This window comes from Amphiprion ocellaris, chromosome 20, assembly GCF_022539595.1.
Source record: "Amphiprion ocellaris isolate individual 3 ecotype Okinawa chromosome 20, ASM2253959v1, whole genome shotgun sequence".
Lineage (NCBI taxonomy): Eukaryota > Metazoa > Chordata > Actinopteri > Pomacentridae > Amphiprion > Amphiprion ocellaris.
Genome location: NC_072785.1, coordinates 15,099,404 through 15,119,381, shown reverse-complemented (window position 1 = coordinate 15,119,381; position 19,978 = coordinate 15,099,404). Strand labels below are relative to the sequence as shown.

The following is a 19,978-nucleotide window of genomic DNA, read 5'->3' as shown; positions in this document are numbered from 1 at the left end:
CAAGTCTCCCATCCAAAGTGTTATCACCTCAAACTTAGCCGTTGTATCATACAGAAGCTCGTCTTTTCCAACGTCAGGTTACAAAGTGAACTCATCAGTAAAGTGGCTGAGAAGATGGTATACATCAAGGTACATTTATTTTTCTTATTCTTGTAATTAAATACATACTGTAAGTGCAAATAGAGTCCAGGGTCTAAAGAACTACAGAGTATAGTTGAACATAGTACAAAGTTGGACAGTTATTCAAACAAGCTAAATATCACCAGATACTCCTTGTCTTCATAGTAGTTGTACAACAGTACCTAAAACATGAGCGTGTGTATTGTTCCTTATGGTTATACAAAAGCAAAAACCCTACAGTTACCACATCTAAGACGCATATTGTTAAATTATTTTGTGCTTGGAAACACCAAAAGGAAATCATTTTTGATATTTATATATATTGACATTTACCGAGAGAAGCCCCATCTGCTAACTCAGAAACATGACGCAGTATTTAACATTGGCAGCAGAGCACGTCTGTGGGCATTTCGCCTTTTTGTGCCAAACCATACAGTTTGTGGTAAGCACTGCAAATCAAAAATGTAGCGTGATTTAAAAACTGCACAAAAGATATCAAATATTTACCCAAGGCTCGACTTCATGCACTTTATAATAAGCAACACAAAAAAAGTCAGTTTCTTTTTTTGTCTTTGAGTTGTGTACTTGTCTACCTAGAAACAGGATTTTTGTACGTACATGTGATTTGTGTGTGTTAGTGTTTAAACTGCTATAGACAGGGTGAAGGCTTCTCCAGTGGATGCTTTTAGAGAACACCAAGATGACATAGCACTACGCCCCACAGATGACGACCAGGCTCTTTAACAGCGAGCCTGACTCTGAGCTGGACTGGACCGTCAGCTTCTCGGTGAGACAGACACGTTTACTCCTCCTTTCTCTTGGCCCCAGGGATCTTTGCCTGGATCCTGGACAGAGAAAACAAACTTTAATACCACATTTCCAACAAGGCATTTCATCAAGATTAAGTCGTGCTTATCCTGTTCGTGTGCACTGTCTTTTTATGGCAGTTCTTAGAACCTGCAAGTCAGGTTTTGCTAAAATTGGAAAACTCGCAACTGTCTGTCCAAGAACTGCACTCATTTCAGTGTCTGTTGGACATGGGTGGAAGGTTAGAGACAAACTTCTGTCTTTAATGTGCTTTTTTGTTTGTTGAGAATAAGTGCTCTTTTCAGTGATGCCCTGCGCTCTTATCTGCAGGCCACTGAGCAACTGCTCTTTCAGTTATTTGCACAAGACAAACATGCAGAAATGCTCTCCAACTGATGAAAATTGCTCAGGAACAACTCCGCATGAATCTTTGATCTTTGGGTACCCAGCTTGATTGCCTCTTGTGTGACTTGTACTTCTTGTGCCATGTATGAACAAAACATGAATGACAATCACTCACTTCCCCACAACAGAGTTGACCTGGGTCCGTATTAGTCCCACGTACTGATCAATCTGTGCCTGAAAATAAAAGGGAAAAAAACCTGTTAAAATGCTGCCAAACGTCTTCCAAACCAGGGCTGACTTGAGTTATTGTGGAGTTCAAATTCCCACCTGATGTTTCTCATAGACCACAGGCATAGTGAACATGGAAACCACAGCTGTAAAGGAACAGAAGGAGTGATGATTAATGTTGTAGCATTCTGACCTAAAGTGGGAATATGTTCAAACAGGAGCACGTTTGTGTCAGCAGGGGGCCCTACCACACCCCAACCGCCACTCTTATCTAAGGTAAACTGGAAAAGTAAACACATACTGTACAGCAGTGCAGTAAACATGCCCAATACATAAATTTGGCTCTGGTATAGCGATAGACATGCTGTACTCTTGAATAATACCACATATGAGAGAATAGAGCTCTGTTATAGTCTTGCGATGATTATTGAATCTCAGTTGAGGTGAAATGCTGCAGTGTGTGAGTCAACAGTAGACAGATGTACTAAGTCAGGATGACCTCACCTAGGATGAGCAGTGTCAGGCCGTTGAAGAGAGCGCCCACATAGGTCAGCAGCCACATCAGAACAGCAAACTGAAATGCACACACATACAGAGTGGTTGAGGTTTGAAGCGGCTGACAGTGGTGATAAGAGGCAAACGGTGGTGGCATTTAAATGTGAGGCAAACCTTCAATGAGTCGACCAGATCTTGTACCAGGAACAACCTGCGGAGCTCCCTCATACAGGTGTTAGAGTACAGCAGGATTTTGTCGGCATATTTACTAATCTGGTCCTGAGATAGAGCGATTTCCATCTCCAGGTAGGATCTGGTAGCAGATACAGCACAGAAAGAAGTGATACATATGCAAATTCTTCGAAATGCCTCAGACCTTTCAGTGAACTCCATACAGTGTTATTCATCAACCTATTTCACTCACTTGAAAGGATGTCCCTCATCGGTCTTCTGCACAGCCTGCAGCACAGACTTGTAGATCCTGAAGCTGATGGTGGCAGAGAGGGCTGCTAGGGCTAAGTAGGCTCCAACACTGACCACGCTGAACTGGGTCAGGGAGAAGAGGAGCAGGAGCACGCTGCTGAACACGGCCCCTGACTGCTTCACATTCCTCCAGTAGAGCAGGTCAATCGCTGAGAGGGGGAAAAGACAGAAGAAGGACAAACTGGGTTAGGACCCTTAACCACCATGACCTGAGCTCTTACTCCATATCGTGTTGGCCTGGGCATCCATGGCCGTATTCTTGGATTGGAGTGGATTAGGCTGCTGTGCTCTACACACCACACATTTGGGTCAAATTACTGGAAGCTGTTCACAACCCAGGGTCCTCAGAGAGCTCCAGCTGTCACGTGATTCTGTTTTAACCCAGCTTCTTAACCTAGCTTTTCACTAGGTTACAGTGGAGCTGTGAGGTAGCACGAAGGTGTCCGAGCGATGATTTGTCTGTCCACTTTCTTTAGCCCTATATATAGAGCGACCTTTGCAGAAGATAATGCCTGACTGTAACTTGTCATGCAAGTAGCTCAGTCTGTGTTGCCACACTCCAGGCCTGTATGGCTCCATATTCACATCTGACTCATTCTTATCTTCAGGAGCACCTGGTCTGGTCTCATACGTATACAAACATACATACAGACAGACACATTACACTGAAGGTACATCTGCCCGCCTGCTCACAGTGCAGAATTAATGATTGACCAATAGCTCTCCGAAAGCAGAAGCAGAAATAGAAGCAGTATCAGCACTTCACAGATAATGGTTCAGTGTGACATGGCCAGACAGGCCACTCTGGTTACAGATGAAAGATGACAATGCATCAATCTGTCATTAATGCAATCAAACACCATGATTTCTCTGAACTATATCAGTCAAACAAGAAGGAACATTTGAAATCTACAACATCAGCATGCCAGTTGTACATCTGACTACTATTTTCTCTCTATTCTCACATTTTTTTTGTCTTCTTTGGGCGGTGGGGCCTGAAATCTAAAGCCACTAGCAAAGAGAAGTGATAACTGAGGATTAGCCCAGCGTACCATTACAGCTTCAGCGGTCCTCCTCTGGCAGTCGTCTGTGTCGGCTGGAAACATGGGCCTGTTTCCATGAGAGCTGTCGGCTGCTTGTTTTACCTCTGCTTAAAAGGCTGCCTACCCCACCACCACTGCCAGTCTAACAGTACCACCATGCATCTGTTCTGTTGGTACCAATACCAGGAATCCTTGGTCGGGAGGCAAGCAGAATTGGTAATGTAAAGTTTTGTGCCAGTGAAGAAGAAGAGAGGATGGCGACTGAGGTCTCTTGGGTGTCTTACTCTTCTTCTGAGCTGCCCGCCTGCTCTAATTTTAGCTGTGGAGCTGTGAGCAGCATAGTGATGACGGCCATCTTTACTCTCCACTAAAAGGCATCTGTGGATGCCAAAAAGGCAGGCTAAACCTGGATGGCCAAACAGTCATTGTGACTAAGTGAATCTCTGCTCCCCACACACTAGCTGTTCCCACACTGTAAAACACCAAATGTATGATCTGTCCACTCTTCTGATCAACCAGTAGTGAGTTACAGTACCTATCCGTCCAACCCCAGCATCAAATCAAACACGCTACTCATTCAGGCTCCATGTGCCACAGCTGCTGTGCATGCACCACTCCCCATAGAAGCCATTGTTGCTGGCAACACTGACAACCTCTCTGTGTGGTGTTGATTTGAACGGAGATGCTCACACACAGACAGAGGTGGACAGACGGACACAGGTAGCACAGACAGCAGCTGTAACAGCACACAGACACAACAACAGACAGCTGTCCAAGGGAGACAGGTGTTGACAGGCGACAGCGACTGTGCCTTGTGATGAGCTGCACAGACTGAAAAGCTTTAGCTGCAGTAGAAGCGTGTACTGACCTGCGGCTCCCATGGCTGAACAGGGAAAGAGGCAGCTGCTTTATCCACGGACAAAAGGAGAGCACTGAAGGGGGAGTCCCCCCTGCACGGGAGGGGAGGGGCCACAGCCACATCAGCAAATCAGCAATCGCCTGAGCAGGGGGGACTGAGGGGGGGGTGTATGGGGTGCGGTTGCCAAAGAACCACATTGCAATCCAGCACACACACTCTAACACACACCCACACACTCTGACAGTGTCTGTCTGTCTGAGCTCTTTTATGCTCAGGCTTTTAAGCGCAGCCCCGCTGACATTAGACAAAGAGTCGAAGCAGCGACTAAAATAAAAGTCAGCGTATCAGAGTGGAGAACCACAGCCCTTTATGTGGAAAGATACAACCTCAGTAGCAAACTGGTGTTAACACGGCATGGTAAAAAAAAACCTAGTTGATAAATGGTACAGACCATCGCACTGTAACCATTGCTCCATTAAAATGCTTTGGTGGCAAGGATATGCTGAGCACCTGCCTGATGCAGTTACCATAGTTACCATGCTCCATTTTCTCCCCACCACTCACTGAGAGATGGAGAGAGGCAGAGGAAGGGGAGGGGCAGGAGGGGGGGGAGGGAGGGAGGCAGGGCAGAGAGAGCTCTCCTTTGGGAACAGAGAGATTCATTTGCTCCGAATCTGGGGAATCAGCAGCACATAATGTGTCTGTACCCCGACACATGAAGACAGCCACTCCCTTTATTGTGGAGCACAAAAGCACAATGGCAGGTTGAACACGAGGCCAGAGAGTTGTTAAGTCTGTCATCAAATGAATGAATAAAAGAAAGAAGCATATAAAAAGGCCTACAAATGGTAACTTAACATTACATACAGTCTGAGCTTGAATTAAAATGCTTTGCTTAGTTTTAAAAAAAATAGATCCAGTCTGAGATTTTCAATCCACATCAATCTACGATACCCACATTTACTTCAAATATTCATATCAAGTAATAAACTGAGTGTTGAAACCCTGGGTAGATTCTAAAAAAGCTCAACATCACAGGTTGGGTCTTTTGAGCCCTCAGGACCTACATCCTAGTACAACCCTAAACGCAGGATGCTGCATCAGAGCTCAGAGAAAGTACAAATGCTGCCCACCGAGACCAATTTGTTGATATGATTCTTTCCTCTGATATTCCACACAAACAAAACAAAAACCCGAGCAAATGATTAGCACCCATTACAATAATGTGATTTCCCATGCCCCTTTTCTGTAGTGGAACTAGTTTAGCCTGACCTCATTAAATCACTAAAGACATCCTTGTGGCCTCAAAGAAGCCATCAGCCAGACTGAGAAAACATGTAAAGAGACTTGTGCTGCCAACAGCTGAGAGTCGGAACAGATTTGGATGGCAATGCCTGCAACTTGCAGAGATGATAACTTTAGAATTGAGTGTGACATGAACATGATGAACTTTGAATTTTTTATCAGGGGGATAGTTTAAGATGGCACTGGTTATTCACATGATAGTGAAGGCTTAGACATTTGCTGGTGCTAGTATATGTGGAGATATGTCAGCAATCAGACAGCACAAGTTTAAACATTACTAAAGTATCTCAGTTGTCCAGCAATCTTTACTGTATTTCTAAGGCCTACTAATGAGTAGTTCTATGTCTACAGCAGTTCTAACGTGGTGAGCAAGTTATTTAAAAAATGTGAACTATTATTCTCTTTCTGAACAATTCAAAAGTTTGATAGTCAAAGACAAACTACTGCCACGTAACAAGAATATAAATCTTCCAAAAGGAGTCTCCCTAAAAGTTGTGTACAACATATCACAGTCAACTGTGTAAAATTTGACCTGTGTTCATGTATTTTAAAATCTAAAACATAAGGCATGTATTTGCTGGCTCTCCAGCTCCTTTCAAGTTGTATTAAGAAAATTGTGTTTTATTCAGTGATTCATCTTTGTGGCATGTTTTGGAATATATTTAAGACTAGAACTTTTTTTGATAGGTGAAAATAAGATTCCCAAATTCACAAAGTACTGAGCATGTGCCAACCACCAAGGGCACACAGTGGAGAGTATACATTCTGACCTGCAGCAGTAGAAAGCCTCTGAGCTATTGTGTGTCACATTAAGTCCTGTAAGTGTGAGTTATTTTGAATAAATCCTGCATTCGTGACTCAGTTTTGAAATGTGCATCACAGTTTAATCATTCCTGAGGAGTTCGGTGGCAGTGAGTCATTAATAAGCACTGCAATGACAATGACTAAACAAAAATGCCTACAGCTTTAAGATGATGTACAGGAATTCAAGAACAAAAAAACACATCAGCTCAGTTTCATTCTTTGGTGTGCTGACTGTATTGGCTTAATTTGATGCGTTCCAAATGCTGTAGACAGATCTCATCATGTCACACAGTCTCAAACATTATTTAGGGCTGAATTAGATTGATAATGACTCAGCAGAATAACAAAAAGTTGTTTTTTTGGTCATTAAAGTGCTAAGCTGCACTGCCAAAAGCAGACACTGTTGTGGTCTCTGTTGTGATACAATGAACAGACTATTGTATTGCATTCCCACTGCTTAGTCAAACCTATAAAAGATGGGAGATAATAAACCACTACCAGTGTGGAGGAAGGGGCGCCATTTTCTCTCATGGCCCCTTCAGTGAGCGTCTGTGCTATGGAAACAGACGGCCGGAGGATGCTCTTCTCCGGCCTAGTCTCTGCAAGGTGCCATGGCAGCTGAGGAGATAGGGCTGATGTAATCAGGATGGGTGTGCCCTGGTTACCATGGAGACAGTCTGTCAGTGCCATCCGGATGCTCTGACTGCGTCGTTACACAAAAACAGAGCATACGCCATATAAAACCAGCTCCCCAGCACAGTTGCAAAGTGGGGAGGGTGAAAACAATGACACGCCTCAGTCCCTAACACTGGCATCCATATTAACATGCACCCAAAGCAGATGGCTCCCAGCACGCTGGTGTGTGTGCGCTTATTTTCCAAAACACCCACCGGCGTCTGTCACCCCCGCATCCTCTTTGTTTTTTTTCCTCAGGTGCACACACATGAAGCAGAAAGGATCTGACATAAGGGCGTGTCCACGTGAAAGGACTCACACGTAAACAGCACTGTTTGATTCCCCAACACTTACAAACACTATTAGATGACAAATGTGCACATGCAAAGCACACGCTACTGTGTCATGAATATTTAACCTACATGCAGCAAAAACGGTCCATCGTTCACAGTCACAAAACACAAGACAGTTGATGAGTAAATCACAGTAAACACATCAGTACCCTGGCCCTTCCAGCTGCTCCAGGAGCTTTCCTTCTTGGTCACGTCTGCAGTGGCCTGCATGCTGGTGATCAGTTATGTCCCTGTTCTCTCTCTCTCTTTCTCTTTATGGTCTCCGTTTTCTTCTTTGTCTCCCTCTTCGGTCGCACCGACTCACTCACTCATCCCAGGAAGGCATGAATGGTCGAAAAGGATGCGGGAGAGAGGCTGAGATGACAGAGAGGGAGGAAGGGAGGGAGGGAGGAAAGGTTTCCAAGGTGCTGCCGGCTCGCGGAGCACAAAGACTGATGCTGTGGAGCAGCGCTGGCTAGAACAGAAGGAGCAGGGAAAGTGCGTATGTGTGCCTGTGTGCTGGGGGGAGGGAGGAGTGGGGGGGCAAATTGTAAACACCACACCACAGTTTCTGCAGCGGCAAACCATCCATGCAATGATTAAGAGCCTCGGGGGGTAAGAGGGCGGGTGGCAATAGTCGGCGGCAAAGCTTTCTTCATGAAAGGGAAGACAGACTCTGATGTACCTTGTAGCTTGTTTTTTTTTTTTTTTTTTTTAGCATAGCAGCTTATTTATTAATGTAATGTGTAATATATGCTATAAATACAGGATGTACCACATGCTGTGCAACCTAAAAAAAAAGTCATCTTCTAGTCTGATGTCATGCTGCACACCAGACAGGATGCAATAGCAGCGTTTTATGAAGGCTGAAAATGGCTGGACTTGATAGCATGAAGCTAAAGAAAAACATGGCAAACACCCAGCTCTGTGTTTTTGTATTTGCACAGAATGATATTTAAGCTTGTAGCTGAAGATCCAAATAGCTTTTTCCACTATGACTCACTGATAATTGAAGAGGCAAAGTGCTTGTTCTTAATAATTCATAACAAGAGACACTGTGCATTACAGCACAAAGCTCCATGTTTAGTGCCTTCAGGATGTGTTTGTGCTTCATGATTTCCTCCCCAGAATACATTTGTAATGCAAATTGAGCTGTAAAGAGACCTGTGACAGAGAAAGCAAAGTAAGGTGCTTACAACCACAAAAAAAGACAGCACGGTCCCTGTTCTGTCAACGCTGAGCAGCAAAAAAAATCTTGATCGTCTGGGCACGTCATTTTTCAACCCTATCCTATCAAAGCTGTGTCCTGACCCCTGCAGATAGCCACACCTCACACCTTCTGCTTACTGCAGCCTTCACAGCCCTGGATGCCAATACCGACCAAGAGGAAAGGAAAAAGCTCATTTCTCTGAACCAGACTGAACATGCTCCCCCATCACTGTTGCTATGGCAACTGGCGTGGAAGTGCTCTGACTGATGAAAACAATATCTGCTAGTCTTCAATAGAGAAGCAAAAAAAATAAAAGGTGCACTCTGCCCTCTAGTGGTTGTGAAAAAATACATGTGACCTGCTTTTTAGTATTTCCAGAACTTTCTTACAGTCTGGATAAAAAAAACAAGACAAGTGTTTTTGAGCTGGCATTCGATCATGTTGACATATATTTCAAATAGTGGCTATTCACCTGACTCAGTCTGCTCAAGTGGGGTGTCGGTAGCACGGGAGAAATCCATGCAAATCCATGTCTCCTTAGGGGCCACACAGGAGCAGATACAAGCAAAAAATATGTATCTGGATGTGATTTTCTTTTGCGCTACAAAGATGCGAAATTTAACAGGAAGCCTTCGCAGCCCTAAAGCAGGAGTGTGCCCCAGTTTTGACATCATAGGATTATATAAACCCAGTGTTTACAAGGACAGACAGAACAGCTAGTCGAAGTCAAATCATCAAATATGCAGCTTAGACGGCATTAACTGCTGCCTGCGACTGGCATATCTGACTTATCTAATCGCAGAATGTTGCAGAATGATATAAGAAGTCAGATGCTGTCAAAGATGCTGTAAGAGCTTTTTCATTAACATTTTCAGTCTCATAATTTGTCAACGCTGAGGCTACAGGTTAGAGGGCGTAGTTGATGAGTTTCATTCGACATGCACAGACGCAGATAAATGCATTCTTACTCTGCTTGTACTCAAATATACCACCAGGTGGAAGCAGATCTGGGGAAAGCTCAACACAAGCACTCCCTCCGCCCTGTCTCTCACACTCAGCAGTGGAATATCCCACCTCTTTCAGGAATACCTTTTATTTGATGGCCTTGTCAACAAAATAGTGCCAAAGCACACCGTGCAGGTGGCTACCAGGAGGTAAACAAACGCATGTAGTGGATTAGTGGTTAGAAGTAGAAAAAAGCTGTCAATTATATCCAGACTTTTTAAAAATCCCCAGATATGAGGCTTTAAACAAATGCACATGCAGTCACTTGGGCATAAAGACACATCAGCAGATGCAACAATACCTGTTCCAAAAGCTGTCAGTGCTCATAATAGTTGTTTACAGAATGAGCCAAGGCAAAGCCACTGCAACAATGAAAAGATTACAGACACATTTTTTTTTGAAATCCTTATTCTCCTGCAAAGAGATACTAACAGTGTTACATTCTTGTGCAAACAGGGACTGTGTATTTCTAAGAATTACACCAAGTGTAAATAAGAATGGAGAATAATCAAGAATTTTTTTGGACTGACCTTTTTGTTTATTAAAGCCCTCCATGAAGACTGATGCAGCAGGTTTTCCCAGGTCTCCTTTGCCCTCATCGGTGATCCTGTGCATGTCATCCTGGTGGGGCTTTTCTGATCTCACCTCTGGAGGCACAGCAGCAGTGGGGGGCTTGGGCTTGCTGGGGCGATCCTCCTCTGTTTTCACCGGGTTCTTGACCTTTTCTGTGATCAGGGGCTCGGCTGGCACCGCCTCAGTGGTACTGCGGGGAGGTATTGCACTAGGAATCAGGGGAGAGGGAGGGCTGACTCCCTGCTTGGGACCACTCAAGCCCTGCTCTCTCTTTGGGCTTTCTTCAGATGCGGATTCAATGAAGAGATCACTGTCAAGCTCTGCCTCTCTCTCTTCCCTCAATATGCTGTAGGCTGTGGGTGGAGCGTGGCTGCCAGCAAGGCCAAAACCACCCTTGGCGACTGGGGGATTGTCAAAAGGGTTGTTAGGCTGGCTGAAAGTGCCCTTGCTTTTAGGCGGCTCTGCAAATGGGTTGCTACTGGCCTTGGGAGGCTCCTCAGACACCAACTCGATCTCTGAGTCTCCAGACTCGGCGCTGCTGCCATCATGCTCCCTGCTGCTGGCCTTTGTGCCTGGGCTGCTATTGGAAGCTGCAGGCTTCACTGCCCCAGCCTTGAACATGTCATGCGAGGGGAATTCTTTTTCTGCGCACAAAGAAATGCAGAGAAAAGTAGGCATTAATGTCCTTCATTCACATTACAAATCCAGACACACAGTACGTGTGCACATAACTTAAAGCTAGATTATTTCACTTTTGAAAGAAACGACACTGTAGATGAAATTCTGATTTCAGAAGCAATAAATGACTCAAGTCTACTAATGCTACTGATATGCTACAATTCAGCATTTTACATTATGCTACCATTGTAACTTTTAGCTGTAGTGACGTCTTAAAGTGAATTTATAGTCTCACTTTAAAGACAAGTGGTAATGTAGCGCTGACTTTAGTGCCATAAATAAATCTGACACATGGGTGGGCAAAAAGAGACTATATACCAATGATAAGATGTAAATTTATCCAATTTTATATGATTTCTGGTGTCAGTGAGATAACTGAGTTCTCATGGATTTAATTCCCTTGACTAGACAAAAACACACACTCTAATCTGGTTATTTTATTCGTGAGCTGGGTCTGTTACCAGTTTCCAGAAAGCTTGTTATATCAAGGACGGATACTGATACTACAACACAAAATTACCCAATCGTGTAAAAATAAATAAACACACTTCTTCATATCTCTCCTTCCTGTATTTGAACATGTGGCAGATGTTTATGTGTGAGTCGATGCTGTGCCTACGTGTCGGTGAAGCATTGGGAGTGGAAGCAGGGCTGTCGTCCTCTGGCTCCGATAGTGTCACTGTGGGAACCCCCTGTAAGCCCACACTCAGGACGTTTTCACGCTCAGACACACTAACTGAAGGGGGCTGTTGCTTTGGCTCAGCTTTAGCAGCTGGAGGCTGCGACTCGGTCAAGGTGATCTTCACTGGGCTGGCCGACTGTGGGGTGCTACCCAGGTTTCGGTAGGAGCGGTAGTCCGTCAGTTCCTCATCAGATGGTTCCTCCACGTAGGGGAAAGAGTGAGAGCCCAGTGCTGGACCTAGATTTTCTTCTTCTTCATCCTCCTCTTCATCCTTACCTTTTCCAGGGTTCTTATCTATGTAGCTGCCCAGTAAGTCATACCCAGTTGAGCCTTTATCCACCAGGCTGTGGAGAGCCCCCTGGTGCTGGTCGTGGCGCTCATCACTGTGGCTGATATCCATGTAGTTGTAGGATTCTGTCTTATCTGAGGCTAGCAGGGATTTTGGCATGTCATCAGTTAGGCTGGAAGTCATCTTGGTGTTGGAACTGAAGCTGTAAGTGTTGCTTGAGAATTGATCCAGGGCAGAGGAACCGGAAGAGTGCTTGGAGGGCTTCAGGTCATCAGAAAGGTAGGAAGCTTCCCGGCCTGATGTGAAGCTCTGATTGGACAGCAGGGAAGTGTACACATCACCATCATCATTCATAGGCTTCCTAAACAGGCCAGACATGGGATCACCTACAAAAACAGACAAAGAGAGAGCAAGCGTGAAACTCAGTTGATGGATAAGGAAGAATGGCAGGGCTCGCTGTTACACGAATGAATCAGACCAGCCAGTGCCTGAGCAGTTTGATTAATGAAAACATCCAGTTAAACAAGGCTATGCTTCAGCCGGTGCTGCTGCCAGGGAGATGGGCTGTGACACTGAGAGAGCAGCACAGTCAGACTGGGTGTCCGGCTGTGCAGATCAGTGAGGATGCAGTAACAGAGGGTACTTGTACCCAATGAGAGACAAAGGGGGATTGTTCAGGCCCCAAAAACCCACAGAGCCACAAACAAAGTCTGTTCTAAATCATGCAGGCAAAAGCATGCCTGTAGTCACATATCTGCTGTGTAATGACGAACCCTACATGCAAACAAAAAATTGACAAGTGTCAAGAACATTAGCATACAAACACGTAAGATATGAACAATATACTGTATGTGTGATCTGGGAATTTAATTCCACTGTGTGTGTGTGTGTGTGTGTGTGTGTGTGTGTGTGTGTGTGTGTGTGTGTGTGTGTGTGTGTGTGTGTGTGTGTGTGTGTGTGTGTGTGTGTGTGTGTGTGTGTGTGAGATTGTGTGTGCTCTGCTGTGAAATATCACACAACATCTCACTGAATAAATTGTTACGGTATTGCAGAGAAATGTTAAAAATGCAGATATTACATACAAATTGTAAACCAGGAAGAGATTGACTTGTTTGGAATGTTAAAGATCAGAAAAGAGTGTAAGTCAGGGTCAAGTTAAGTATTCACATTTGTTGACTTTATATCCGACTTCCAGTGTAAGTTGTGCAAATCCACCAATGAACACACGCAGCTTTGTGTACTTATAAAAATAAAATAAGCTCCAATATTCACTGTACACATAAACACACACTACACAACATTGAATGTTACTATTTCTGTTGTGCTGTGTACAAATCAGTTTATACTTCCACAAACTGAGCTTCTCCTGCTCTCCAGCCCTGTTTCTCCCAGGGCAGTGGTGGTGCTATAAATAGCTTAGGTCCAGCTGCTGGGCTGGATGAGGGGGGAAGATTTAAAATAGCAGCCTTAGGGTTAGGTCTGGAGGATGCAGACTGAGTGACAGAAGACCCAACAGGTCAGGATGTCCCGTCCCTCCCTTTGCTTCCTCTTAAAAGCTCCACCACCCTTCCCTTCTGCTGTCCTTCCAATGGCTGCTTCCTCAGTCATTAACAATACATCATACTGCAGTACTGTGGTATAAACACTGCACACCCATGCTGGGATACAAGAAAAGGGGCGACGTGACACGGAAGAAAAACAAGCAAGCCAGGAGATTTTTGAGCTTCAGGTTATTTTGTATTAAACAGGCTAAAATGTATTGTAGATCCACATATGAACTGCCTATGAACCTAAGTAATACTGTAGATTGATGTTGAGCCCACTCAGTTCAGCGACATGAATGCCCTTGATGTAACGCTAAAGTGAACCAATGAATAATCCTCTTAGAGCACCACCATGGTATAGGTCCCATCAGCCATCACCCTGGCAACACCATCATAATCTAACACTGCACAAATAAATACTGTGTAGTGGGAAGCACTCAAAGCCACTACAAACTGCAGAGAGAGGTGATCTCTGGAGCCGTGAACTGCTGGTAATCCTGTTGACTGTAGGCAGCACCCCCTCCTCTCTTTATCAAACGCTTCTACGTCAGAACACAGATAAACATACCAGCAGTTGCATAAGGTATCTGCAATAATTAAGAGGCTGGATGCTCATCTTCAACTGCCATGAGGGCAGCAGCTCTGACCAGCTGCTTGACAAACTTGGTGGAGATTCAGGGCATTTTGAATCTGTTGATATAGCGTAGCACCCAGACACTGGACAAAAAAACCCCACAAGGCTGACACAAATGCTTCACTGCAGTCAGATGAGATTGGACATGACGACAGAGAAATTCTCAGCTCACATTGTGGCCACGCAGCATAATCATGTCACTGAAAGGAGATGGTGCAGTTAAATAAGTCCTGGTGGATGTGCTGTGAAGGGGCAGCCCCTTTTGTTGTCCTCTGTGCAGCCAGTGCAGCGCTGAAACTAATGCAGCCTGACAATCTGTGCTATGGCCAGGCATAGGCTCCTAATTATCAGGCAAGAGACAAAAACATGTGAGAACAGATGATATCAAAAGGGTCGGAGTTACAAAATGAATATATTATCACTGAAAATAAAGGTTTGCTGAGCAGCTTGCACAGCAGGGTATTTTCCCCTTGAAGAACCTGACCTGCTGCAGTTACACAATGAGGAATAAAGTGAAGAGACAAACATGAATAATGGAGACTTTCAAATCGATTGAAGAAATACACTGAGAAATTGTACTTTTTTTCCCCCTCACAAATTAAGCTTGCTAGTCTCGAGAACATCATGTTGTGTCACTTCTTGCAGCCAGAAGTTCAGTGCAAAGATAGAGGAGATGTTGCTGATTCCATAACCCACTACAACAAGTTGAATTCAAAATGAGCAGTCTCTGTCAGTCTGTGCGGTCCGAGCGCACACGATCATTATCATTTCAGCCATATTTTAGCTTTTCCTTTGAGCATCTGTGACTTCACAGCTCTGCAATGATTCCATTACTCCATCCATGACCCTCTCAACTGTGGTGTTACCTTTCAGGAGTCCTCTTTCACAACATGACCTTGTGTAAACCAATCCATCAAGACTCTTACTGTGGCTCTTCTTTCAAAGCCATCTGTGCCTTTGATGGTAAATAATATGCTGTAGCTTATGACTTGAGTGAGTTATGGATTGTCCTTTTTACTGGGAACTCTACTATGCTTTGTACGGAAATATGGTAACAGGAATCGATTTGATAACATGGCATATGTACAAAGACTGAGTTGCTAGTGCACATTTTACAGAAATTAGTCGTTTACTTGGAGGTAAATTAGAGAAAAGGCCTTTCTTTATAATAGGCTTTTTGAAAATATATCGAAGTACATATTATATAGTAGTGTTTTCGCTGTGATTTGGTATGTGTTACTTGATGTCTGATAAACACTGGTGTCATCCAACTTGGGGACGAGCCAGATGTGTGGCATGGCGCAGGAATAAAAACTAACTTATTAACTAGAAGAGAGAGCGCATTCCCCTGCCAAGATCAATGTCTTATCGCAATTTGAAAGAAAGTGATCCCGCACAAAAATGTGTTCTTCTGGCCGTGCTCCACCTTCCTACCAAGTTTAACTAAATTTAGTTGTATGTCCACTTCAGCGCCATTTATTGCAGTTTTCTCAGTGCTGTACCACTTTTGTGTTGTTGCATTTCAATATGAAATTTGCTGTATTTTCAGCTACTTTACACCTAAACATAACTGACATCCACGCAAATTTAAAGTTGCTTTTTGATGTAAAAATCAAAACAAATTCACCACAAGTAAAAGTGAACGGCAAGGGAAATTATGGTGATATTTCAATGTATAATGATATATAATAATAATAAATGACAAATAAATGCAATTTCATAAAGAGCAGTATTTGCTTTTTCCTATTAATCTGGACTATAGAACTCAATCACAGTATAGTTCATTTGATTCTACTGGAGGGTGGCATATTAGATTATTGGATTCCTATACTGAGCATCTTTTTCTTCAAAGTTTAACTGAGATCCACTTAAAGTCTTAATGGCCCCTGACTTTAAAAGCCTTGATTATGACATTTATGCGTATCGTGTATTGATTACAACATTCTTGGCTGAATGAATACACATGAAAACCAGTCACTAACTACCCTTCTTTACTGTTGGGAAAGAAGAACAAAATGGAGAGCACAAAGACGGCCTATACTGAACGCTGATGTATAACAAAACTACTAGCAGAGGTCGATGGAGAACAGCTGTGCTGAGGGACACTGCTGCTCTGCTGCATTGATCCAAGACAAAAAGGACATACAATTACTGTATCAAACGTTGGTGCATCCACCACTCTTAAAAAAATCACTGAGGGCCATAGAGGACAAATGTTATTGTTGTTCCATCAGCCTTTGTCAAAGACAAATCAATCAAGATGGTTTTAAATAAAAGCTAATCTGCCCCCATTCAGATTCTGAAGCCACGGTACGTGCTGTACCTGTCTTCTACTGTATCCATCATATTTTTCTTGCTTGGATGGGGCTTTATGGATGAACAGAGAAAATGTGGGAGGACCCAGACTGAGTGTCGGCAGGCTGTCTGCTCTGGGTCAAAGCTGTCAATTCAGGGTGACTTTGAATTGACAGTTTGCTTTCATTGTACAGCCTGAATTTGGCACTAAAGAGCACAGATGCTGGTAGGTAGGCAACAAAGAAAGACTACAATAACCTACACACCTACTCACAAAATTTTAATGGACTTTTTGTAAGTGCATTTGCTGATACTAGCTCTAATCCCATGAGCAGTTTTGCACTTCTGTGCTCAGGGATTACTCTGTACCCACAAGCTAGAGAGCCGGACTGAGACAGGAAGATCGTAAGCACAGCCTCATGTTTCACATGCTGGCTTTTAATCGTTTTCTACGTGAACACATGGGATCAAAAACATTAGACATTATAATGTATAGATATGATGAGAGCACTGATGCTTTGTTATTGTCTGCTGCAGTGGGGCTTTAAGGTCTTGGCCTGTCACATTTCTATCTGTCCTGCTATCCCTGAGCATTAGCTAATTTGTCCTGGAGACAGATGAAGATGATTCAGATTATAAACCCAAATGTAAGGTTCTGGGCAACTTGTTCCACCCTAAATAGCAGAACACCTTGGAGCTGCACCCTCAAGCGCCAATGTCAGAGGAATATAGTAAATTAAAGGTATCTCTAAAGGAAAAGTGCGATTTGCTGTAGTTCCGATTATTCTCCAGCAGTTTGGACCATTTGAACTATCGGCCTTCTCATCACAGCCTCACCTCTTTCGCCATTAAGCTCTGCCCCTCCTCCACCCCTGTATTGTCTTGCATCTTTATCATCTTGTCTGAAAAGGCCTCACACTGCTCGGCCCCCCTGGGAACAGGAGCACAGCTCTCACCAACGAAAGGCACAAATGCACTGTGCTAGCTTATGCAGTCCAGTGGAGTCCACTAAGTGCTTTCTCTATCTGAAAGATATGGAAAAGACCCAGCCAGACATATGCTGTCTCATCCTTGTCACCAATGATTTGCTGAAACGGAGAAAGACTTGAGTCTAATCCACCTCTCAGCCACTGGATTGCAGGAGCAGGTTGGACTGATGGACTTTCTCAGGACATGATTAAGTGGTACAATTGAATTTGAGTTGGAAATATGAAAAGTTTTCTGGGAAAAGAAGGGTATCGAAATTGTTTGTGCACAATATGTACTTAGTTTTCTTGTAAAAACACCATCTGCTAAAGACAAACTTAACAGTGTTGTTTTTGCAGCACAGACTTGGCTCTGAAGCAGCAGCATCTTTCACAACCTTATTTTCTCATGCCTCCTAAAACTTGTACATGATGGGAAACTTCCTAAGATAGAAGAGGCTATAATGTACTGTACTGTCTGTGATCCAGAGATAAGGTTCTGTCCCGTGGTAATTTAATACAGCTGAAATCAGCATTATCTGGGTCCTGTGGGTAGATCACTGTTGTGAACAAGATTTAGGACAAGCATGGATCGATTACTGAGAGGCAATTCTACACATCTTGAAGGGATACAGTTCCGCGGTTCATTCTGTTCAAAGGCTAAACTTCTTCCCTGGTTACAGTAAAAAAAAAAAAAATAAATAAATAAAATCTCTCCAAAGATATTACATTGTTAATATTGATCACCAAAGACAGACAGAAAGACAGTGTTAACTATTACAGAGAGCCTGTCGGGAATTAATGTCTTTGACAAAGATCAGAGCAGACGATAACATGTCTTGTTAAAACGGTAATGTCCACTCTGCGCTTCTAGATGTGATGAGATCTGCACTGTTCCCACCAAGAACATGAGTGACAAAGTGGATTACTTCACTGGTCTGGACGCGACACAGTGGGAGTCGCAGCAGTAACAGACTGCTATTCTTTCCTCTTTTAGGAACCAAAACAAAGTCAGTGCGTGTTTCTCTGCGTGCACCTACACACATTTGAGCTTGTCTGGCACACTATTATGAAAGTAGAGCATGTGCTTTGTTTACTTTTTCTAGAAAGTGAAGCCCAGCACTGACTCGCCAATTCGTAATTTCACATAGCATTTATTTATGCTGAGTCTGCATGAAGAGGATCATTTTTAGCTTCTTTGTTTGTGTGTGTTATGTAAATTTTGCATCTTCCTTTGTCATTAAACAATGCTTTTAATAATGCTGTTGTACCTAAAGGATTTACAAAGAAAATGCATGTTTTCTTTCCTGTTTTTGGACCAGCAGCAGCCAGCATAATGAGAATAGCCTGAGCAGCAAAGGGAGGAAAGTGGGCAATGCTCTTTTTTTAAGCACAATCTCATGAATTTTTCAGTGAATTCGTGAATAAAAGTGCAGGGCTCTAGTTTTGCTCGCCAAGCGAATAGTGAGCCCTGTTTCTTCAGGATTAAAAATAGCAGCATGAGCCGAGCTGTGCTGAGAGTGACTGACTTAGAACTGAGGTCTGCATTATCTGCCCACAAAAACACTGCCTCCAGCATCCAATAATGGAACAATATCATTGATATGGTCTGAGGGGACACAGGAAAGGGATGCAGGACACCATCTTGTATTCTACTTTTTACTTCAGGATGAGCTAAATCTTTCAGTGAGGTCTCTGAGTGTTGACAAAATGTGGGATTAAGCTGTTGTCTGGCTATGAAAGCTGGGGGGTTTTGAGCCTCTAATCTATTTATCAGCCCTCTGGTCTCATCAGATCAAAAAGCAGGTATTTTATTGTAGGCCTGGGAGATGAGGGAGCTGGTGCAGCAGTGAACATTCACAGGCCCTTTAAAGTTCAACAGGCTGTTTGTTAATGGCTGCTGTATCCCATCTGAACCCTCCCTGCAGACCTCATCAACACAAGAACTGCGCGGGCAAACAGGGAAAATGTAGTGTACATGATGTTTCATAACTATCAAAGGCTCCAACTGAGTCTGAATTTCGTTTGGAATGTGTTTAGCATTAGTCCAAGCAGCAACACTGCTGTGGCAGCTGATTTACTATCACACTGTGGAAGTTGCAGCTTTGTTTTTGTGTTTTCAAGCCCAGAAGTTTTAACTCAGCTGACAGACAGTCCGTCTGTCGTAACGCTCAATATGTGACAAATGGCTGCGTCTCTCGCTGTTTACACCTCAGCGTCGAGGTGTTGTGCTCTTGCGTTTGATAATTTTAGAAACGAAGCGCTAGTCGTTGCTAAATATGAACATTTAGTTTAGATAAGTGCGAGTTTTACCTGTAGATGCAGTTTCCATAGCAACGGCAGGCCTTTTCCCGTCATCCTGGAAAGGATGAAATTGTTGATCCAGGTCGCCCGCCGCGTCGCCGCCTCTCGGCTTAAATTCTTCACGCAGCTCGTCGAACCGGGTCGGTGTGTTCCCAAACAGGCCGTTCCTCTCATAGTCATCCCCGGACCACTTCCCCTCCGAGCCTAGCTCCTCACCGGGCTGAGCAGACATGCTTTTACCCCTGTTATCGGACAGAAGATACACTCGCTAATGGGCTTCTTCTTCTTCTTCTCGACCGCACA

The 19,978-nt window shown here is 43.8% G+C and overlaps 1 protein-coding gene across 4 annotated transcripts; it reads right to left on the bottom strand.

The window, feature by feature from the left end:
• Positions 1-120: 120 nt before the first annotated feature.
• rtn1a (reticulon 1a) lies at positions 121-19,907 on the bottom strand. 4 transcript variants are annotated; one of them, XM_023285912.3, is made up of 9 exons: positions 19,685-19,907; positions 11,582-12,319; positions 10,242-10,928; positions 2,420-2,627; positions 2,170-2,308; positions 2,005-2,074; positions 1,600-1,646; positions 1,448-1,506; positions 121-965 (listed from the first exon to the last, which is right to left on the bottom strand). In XM_023285912.3, exons 1-9 carry the CDS (start codon positions 19,905-19,907, stop codon positions 923-925), a joined length of 2,214 nt encoding a protein of 737 aa, XP_023141680.2. In that variant the 3' UTR covers positions 121-922. The 4 variants fall into 4 exon arrangements, with proteins under 4 accessions (XP_023141680.2, XP_023141682.1, XP_023141683.1 ...); XM_023285914.3 differs by lacking the exons at positions 10,242-10,928; positions 11,582-12,319; positions 19,685-19,907 and adding an exon at positions 7,667-7,977; XM_023285915.3 differs by lacking the exons at positions 10,242-10,928; positions 11,582-12,319; positions 19,685-19,907 and adding an exon at positions 4,390-4,543.
• Between the last annotated feature and the right edge of the window lie 71 nt (positions 19,908-19,978).